Below are 8,244 nucleotides of genomic sequence, written 5' to 3'. Positions count from 1 at the left end.
CTCACCACTGGACACAATCTGTAGAAAGCTACATGAATGAACAGAAAACAGAGCAACAGAGCACAAGAAATACGTTCAAAACCCCAAAAAATACCCATACAGCAAGATCTTAACAAAAGTAAGGAACAACCCAGAAGTGATCAGAACGGAAACAAATAGAAAACAAATGCTAGTGGACTATGATAGAAAAATTGTCACAGAATAATTATAGGACACTGAATGCCATTAAATCCAATAAAGATAATAATAATAATAATAAATTTAATTTGTACTGCACTTTTCATTAGCAAAAATCTCAAAGTGCTACACAGTGCAACTAAAATCATAGATAAAATCAACATCATAAAAATCATGTGGAGGCAGAATAGGCTTGCTTAAATAAAAAAGTCTTTAAGCATCTTTTAAAGCCAACCAGTGGTTGCGGAGCTCTCAAATAGTCCGGGAGAGAATTCCAGAGACGGGGGCAGCCACAGCAAATGCCTGATCTCCCATGGTCCTTAATCTAGATCGAGGAAGGTGGAGGAAGTTGCAGTCTTGTGGTTATAGAGATCTGGTGGATGAATGTGGAGTGAGAAGGTCCTTCAGATAATCCAGTGAGGTTCTGTTTAAACTCTGATGTGTAATGAGAGCAATCTTGTACTGAATTCTGTAGGTGACAGAAAGCCAGTGAAGGTCATCCAGAATAGGTGTAATACGGGCGGATTTACGGGCCCTCGATAGAATTCTGGCTGCACTGTTTTGAATGTATTGAAGCTTCTGGAGATGTTCTTTTGCGGATTTCAACAAACAGAGAATTGCAGTAGTCGAGCCTGGAGGAGACAATGGCATTGATGAGAATCCAGAGAAAGAAAGAAATGGACGAATTTTGGAGATATTACGAAGATGAAAGAAACAGATTTTAAACAGATGTTTAATGTGATTTTCAAATGTAAGATGATAAAAGGTGGTTGCAGAATTTGGGGACTGAAGTTATTCTTAAAGTCTTATATGGTTATTCTTAAAAGTCTTACATGGGGAATGTTGTCTACAGATGAAACTTTTAAACTTTAAGAAGCAAAGATCATCTTTATGACTCTTCTTTATTACTGTGTTGTAAAGCAAATCCCCCTCCAGAGAGTTTCTGGTTTGATTCACAGTAAAACCTCAACAACATTAATGAACAAACTATAAATTATCAGAATGAAAACAAATGAAAAAGCAAAAAACACCAGCAGATCTGAGATCATAACAGAAAAACTGCCAGAATAATTATTGGGCACTGAAATGCACTAAATATGAAACAATATGGCTGCAGAATTTGTGGACTGAAGGTTTTTCCTAGTGCCACACTAGGTGAAAGATGAAACATTTAACCTTTAGGAGACAAAGATCAGTTTGATGACTCTACTTCATCCATGTCCAGTAAAATACCATTTTCCCATCAGGTGAGTTTCTGTTTTTATTCAGTGAGTTCTCTGGAAATTAAAATAATAAGGACAGAACACCAGTAACTGGATCAGCAGGTTCAGCACTCACACACTGATGCTTGACAAGATTTGTTTCAACTGAAGGAAATGAGAAAACTCTTTTTGTTACATTGATGCATGGCTGTAGAAAATACAGACTCTGTAGGTCACCAAATAAGAGTTCAAGTGATTAATGTTAATCAATTAGAAGCTTTTTTACAGATAATTTTGCTCTAAAAAATTCAGCGCAGATTAATAAGTTGTTATTTTAACAACTACAGTCTCAACCCCCCAGCAGTATCATCATGAGCAAACCATCAACAGCAATACATCAGGGAAAACATAGGCTACATTTGCTTTGCATTGTCTTTAAATAATGACAATATAGTATGATCGGGTTCTACATGAGATTCTTGATTAATATTGCTGTTACCTTGTAAGAGATTTTATGAGTTTTCTCTATGAAGCCCCCTTTTTACCCAGAGCACAGTCCTGATCCAGACTCTGACCCAGAACAAAAAGATAGTTTTAACCAGGCTAGCAAAAACAGGAAACTTTATGAAAATGTTATTAAACCACCTTCAGCTTCAGTTTAACTGTAATAGTTAGTTTTGCATGAAGAGTGCAGCAACATCCCATGATCTGCAGATTGAAGATCATGGAGACACCTGCAGAAGGTGAGGAGAATAAATTCCTTTTAAAACATGTTTGTTACTAAAAGAGTGGGCAGCTCCATTAAATCTATGTACAATTACAGAATAACAGGTCAGTAGCAAATCCTGGAAAAGGAAAACAAGAGTATTAAAAAGAAAATAAAGAATGTTTTGATTAAGAAAATATGACATTTGATCTACTAGTATGCTCCTTTTTAGGGTCAAAAGACTTTTAAAGGTTTCTGTAAGGAGCTTGAATTATAAATGTGGAAATTTTATGGATTGAAATTAACCGGATGATCTCTTCATTAAGAATTTAGGTTACATATTAGGATTTATTATTGCACGTTAATTTGCGGACACTGATCTCAGTTTCTGTCCTCTTCACTGTCTGCTTGTTGTATTTGGGTTCACAAATATTAGAACAAGGTTTTCTGAGGTTTAGGGACCCTGTAGGGAACGCTGCTCGCCTGTTCCTCATTACCTTCTCTGCTTCAGACTCACAACTCATTGCTATCGTTAGACAGCTCACTTCAATTTTGTTTTATGTCTAGTCTTTTTACTGAAATGCATTTACAAACTTGTATTTTGTAGTTATTCTAGTTTCAGTCTTATTTTAGCCAAATAATTTGAGTACAATTTTGTATGCTGAAGCACAAATGCTATGGGCAAATGTTTTTTCCAGGGTCTCTTAAATCCTTTTTTTAATTTTTTTTTCACAAGATTAAAAAATATCCAAGATGGATTGGAATTAAAGCTACATTTTGCAAAACAGAGTCCAACCATATATCCTTTCAAAAACTGAAACAGTTAAAATTTAAAATGAAACTTTGGCAATAAGCCTTTTGAACCTGAAATATGATATAAATATGTAAGATTTTTTTTGTAACAATTATGTTGAATAAGTAAAATCTAAAAAGATGGATTTAAAATGAACAATTGAACTTTCCAAATAAGATTCCTGAAGACAGGGTCACTAAGAGTTTCCAGGGCAAAAGACAAACTGTTTGACCTCAAAGGAAGGACTCAGATGATTTGTCAAGTTATTCCTGGCATTTTAATTTTGGGGATTTCAGAATTTTTTGGCCTGTGCCGTAGGCAGCACTGTTGCCTTGCCAGCCAAGGATTTTCTTGTAGTAAGAAGGTTCTGTGTCTGTCTTTTATCCTCATGCACGCTGCTGCCCACCTACATCACCAAAGCATGTAAAACTGGTGCCGGTCCGATATAGTTCTGGATAAACCGATAACAACAGGTTAACACCCCTTAGAGAGGGTGCAGAACAAGGCATAGATGAAAGCAGAAAGCATCGCTGGATGTTGACTGATTCTCTATTATCTTTATCTCTGTTTCAAAATGAGTTTGTATTTTCCACTGAAACATTGGGCATTAAATATCTTTTATACCTAATTAGTAATATACTTGTTTCTTAACATTGAATGAATAGAACTCGGATCTGATCTCCACTGGAATAAGGTCTTGGGTTATGCAGACAAAAACACAACAGACTTAGTTGATGAAAATGGATTTATTTTATAAAGCATTCCATTCTGTTGAACATTTATTTATTTTTAAAACACTTATTCATATAGGATTAGGAGAAAAAATATAGAAAATGTATTATCAAGCTATATACAAGCATCTGTAGCCCTTAGCCATGGAACAGGTAATAAATTCAACATTAATAGAGGAATCTGTCAAGGTTAAAGTTCACCATAATTATTTATAATGAAGGTTCTGGGTTTGATTCCCGGCCCCGGTCTTTTTGCATGTTCTCCCTGTGCATGCGTGGGTTTTCTAGGTACTCCAGGTTCCTGCCACAAAAACATGATTGTCAGGTTAACTGGCCTCTCCGAATTCTCCCTAGGGGTGTGTGTGTGTGTGTGTATGTGCGTGCGTGCGTGCGTGCGTGCGTGCGTGCGTGCGTGCGTGCGTGCGTGCGTGCGTGCGTGCGTGCGTGTGGTTGTTTGTCTCTGTGTTGTCTTGTGACACACTGGCGACCTGTCCAGGTGACCCCGCCTCTTGCCTGGAACGATAGCTGGAGAGGCACCAGCCTGAACCCCCCGGGGTTTAAGAAAATGGATGGATGGACAGAATTCAGTTTCTTTTGTCAGAAAGGTTGCTAAGTTTTTGCGACACTGCTTCTTATCTATCGTCTCTGTCAAAGCAAGATAATTCTACTTTTCAAGAGAAGAGTAAATCCTTAAAACAGAGTATTTGCTTATTCATCCAAACCATTTATTTAAAGGGACTACTTTACTACATTTATGTCTAACCTATATTTAAACAGGTGCAAAAAAGACAGAATTAGTTTTCACAAATTAAATGACAACACATTTACATGTACTACAAAGCTTTGTAGTACATGTAAATTTAATTTTCTTTTGACTTTAAAAGTTTTTTGTTTTCACAAATATAATAAAAGGTTTGCGAATCATACACTGCTTTGTATTTTGCCTTTAGTTTAGAAAGTTCCAAAACAATTTTGGTAACTAGGAGGATTTTTTGTACTTTGAGAGGTAAATCAGATTTTCTCAAAGCAGAAATATCCTTTTACCCAAACTAATATCTACACACCAACTTCTGCATCATCCTATAGAGAAAACAAGGAAATGAAAACAAACATACTATTATTCCAACAACACTTTATTGATTTTTAGGGATTCATAGTAGAAAGTTAACAAGAAGAGAATTTCAATCATCATCTTAATTGATTTGGATGTAATTAAAGTTTAACCCTGATTTATGCAGAGCTTAGCAGAAATGAACCCCTGGAGATATGAATGTCCAACAATTGACAAGATGCAGTTTAATTAAACTAGAGATTCACTAGTCTGTCAAAATAAAACATTCAAGGGAAAAAAGGAGGCTCAATTGCATCATGGATAGCCTACAATATAGATGGAGAAAGAAAATGTGAAGTTTTGTCTGATGATTTATTCATAAACGTTGGCAAACAAAAAAACAAGGTTATTCTTATAAATATAGAAAACAAATTTGTGGTATTAATATGCTCCAATAAAAGTCCTTTCTTTTTTATAAAAGTAAAAAGCATAATTTTGAGCCTGAACACAAAACTGTTTGATGTTACAGGTCTGATTTATGCAATGAAGTCTATAATATGAAAACAGTTGCCAAACATTTCTTCTGTTTGTTTTTTAACTGTAAAGAGTTGCAGTGTCAAATATAATAAGCAGTTTTTATAAGTTCGTGAAATAGAACTTGTGCTTTTCTTTACAGTTCTGTGGTCAGTCATTGTAGCTGTCATCTCTGTGGAGCCAAACTTTACTTTCAGTTCCACTTTATGTTCTTTATTTCTTTTGTGTAGTAGAACTTTTAAGTAAAATTACTTCTTCTACTCCCCGAATCATCTACATATTTTGGATCTTTGCTTTGAGTCCTAAAGAAATTAATGGTTATCATTTTATGACTTAGATCGGCTACATTAAGGACATACCTTTGGTTTCATCCCAGCCCACATAACATATGTGTCTTACTTCTCTTGTTTATGTTTAGACTCAACCCTTTATAACATGTTCACCACATGGGTAAAGCACAGCTCCTCTAAGAATCGCTTCCTGAGGTCTAGCAGGACACAGGACTTTATATTCTTCACTAAACTCTTTATTAATGAGCTGACGCACTATTTGACTTTCTGCTAACCCCCCCACTGTGAGAATGAAGTCAATGTTCAGATTTTTATTTAATATTTCTCTGAGACTCTGAGTGATGTCCTTAAGAATCTTATCAAAGAAAGTTTTCAGTTTCTCTCTGGAGATTATGATATATCCTTCATCCCACGAAGCTCCTTCTATTGACTCAAAGAACTTCTCTATGTCTTTCTTTTGCTCAGCCAGTTCTCCCAGACTATCTGGACATTGGATCTCAACATTCTCATCTACCTGCTTGAGACGAGTAAACTCATACATCATCCTCTGAACCTCATTGGGATATTTTAGTTCATATTCATCCCAGACTCCATCAGAGAATATTTCTCTGAGGAACTTTTTGAACTTTCTGTCCACATTTTGTCCTCCCATGTTGTTTCCAGATGCCTTGTGCAGCTCCTTTAAGGCTCCTCCTTCCAGGACTTCATGAACAGTGATGTCAATGGTTCCTCCTGAAACCCACAATGTCATAAAGCTTAGCATATAATGTAGATCATTGTTAGTCTTCCATAACAATATGATCAATATTAAAGGTTTTACTATAGACCACATCAGATTTACAGACAGTTACCTCCACAATCAACAATAAGATACTGAGTTCCTGGAGTCTGATCCAGTGACTTTGTGTTGTGGTTCTCTGTGATGAATCCATCAGCTGGAAGCTTCTTACACCAGATTGAAGCAGCTTCTAGTTCCAGTGTAATCATCAGTTTTTCCTCATCTCCTTCTGTTATAATTCCTGCCTGGATGAGGAATATAATAAAATCAATGCTGAACATTTCAGAACTTCATTGGTCTCTGTAAAACCTGATGTTACCTGAATTGCAGCTTCTTTCATGAACCGTTTTGCTGACTCATCACAGATGGCAGGAACTGTCAGCACCCAGGTGAAGTTAGAGGCTGTGAACGGTGAACCTGCGTTGTTGGCACTGATTGTTTTCAGTGCGTCATCCTTCAGGAATCTCAGGGATTCAGAGAAAACCTTCAGAGCCGTCATTTCCTCACCATTTTTTGCTTTAATCTTTAGGTCCTTGTTAAAATCCTACAAGATCACAATTATATGACAAATTTTTATTAAACATGGATAAAATTGAAAATAATATAAAATCATCCAATGCAGTATTTGGGAGTACTTTTTCGGTGGTGTTGTAAAATTCTTAAAAAACTTTAATGCTTTGTTACTTTACATATGTTATTGTACTGTAATTAAGCTATAACCCCAAACCTAACAAATGAGATACGGTGGTTTTAGATCCTGGTTTGTCAGCTAGGCTGATTTTCCTCTTTCCCTTTTGTTCTATTCTTACTATAACTATGAACAAAGTTTTGTTTTTTTCCACTGGGAAATATTCTTTAACAACAATATGAAAAATATTAAAAGCTGTAATTTTTAGCTGCAAAAATGCTTTCACTTCATGTGCTCTACTAACAATCAGTAGCAAGTAATTAAATTTTATATATACTTCTCGTTATTTTACTTAAGTCAACATGAGATTCTTTTTTTAGTGTGTGTGGAAAATTTAAGAGTTAAGATTTTCAATCAGCATACAGGGTCCCAAATGAGATAAATGAGAACAAACAATATGAGTCCCAGAAGGTTTGGTTGGTGCTTTCCATGCTGGCCCTACATGGGTTTACCCAGATAGAAAACCTACCTGGGTAATTCATCCCCCCTATGTATGTTGATATCATATCTTGCCATTTAGGACTAACATATACTGTATATCTTACCCAGTGTCTGTTGGGATAGGCTCCACTCCTACCTCAGTTACTCTTAACAGAAAAAAACAATCATTAACAATATTTAAATCTTCACTTACTTTATTATAAAGATCCATCTTGAATCCTTCAAAGAAATAATGTTTCTTTGCTTCTTCTCCTCTCATTTTGAGGTATGCTTTTTTGGCTTCATAACCAAACTTCAGAAATTCTCTTTTTTCATTAAACAGGATGCAGGTTGGAGTCTTTGGGGTGTCTAGTCCTTCTCCTGCTCCCCATCTCTTTAAAATGGGATAATTTTCTTTCTCTCTGGTTGAGGTATTGAAGGTATATCCACTGTAAGCAGTACCAAAGTCTACGGCTATAACAAAGGACTCACCCATTGTAGAATCATGTTCTACAAGTCAGGATGAAAACCAGAATACCAGTGGGAGCGTTAACAGCTTGTTTTTTTTTATCTGTCAGCTCCTCCTCCCTGGAGCTGCTTATCTGGTCAGACAGGAAAGGTTGGTTTCACGTCAGTCTAATTTTTAAGAGATTTATTTGCTCAGGTTAATTTGACATTTGTATTGGTGATGTTATTTTCTTTGATAAATGTCACTTGTGATATTGTGAGACTGTTAAGAGATTAGAAAAGTCCAGAATTGTTCAAGACTAAAACTTTCACTGTGTTTATACAGGTTGACTTAATCACCTTGTTTTTTTGCACTTTAAACTATTCTGTTTCTATCTGCTGTTTGTGCTTGAGTGAAGTTTGAAAC

The 8,244-nt window shown here is 35.8% G+C and overlaps 1 protein-coding gene across 1 annotated transcript; it reads right to left on the bottom strand.

Annotated features, from left to right (window-relative positions):
- Positions 1–6,321: 6,321 nt before the first annotated feature.
- Positions 6,322–7,925, bottom strand: LOC106911135 (heat shock 70 kDa protein 12A-like). Its single transcript, XM_088002463.1, has 3 exons — positions 7,585–7,925; positions 6,582–6,806; positions 6,322–6,507 (listed from the first exon to the last, which is right to left on the bottom strand). Exons 1-3 carry the CDS (start codon positions 7,864–7,866, stop codon positions 6,322–6,324), a joined length of 693 nt encoding a protein of 230 aa, XP_087858589.1. The 5' UTR covers positions 7,867–7,925.
- Positions 7,926–8,244: the final 319 nt, after the last annotated feature.

This window comes from Poecilia mexicana, unplaced genomic scaffold (assembly GCF_051168715.1).
Source record: "Poecilia mexicana isolate PSO_F unplaced genomic scaffold, ASM5116871v1 scaffold_2, whole genome shotgun sequence".
In the NCBI taxonomy this organism is placed as follows: Eukaryota; Metazoa; Chordata; class Actinopteri; order Cyprinodontiformes; family Poeciliidae; genus Poecilia; species Poecilia mexicana.
The sequence above is the reverse complement of the archived record's forward strand: the minus strand, read 5'-3'. Positions and strand labels throughout refer to the sequence as shown.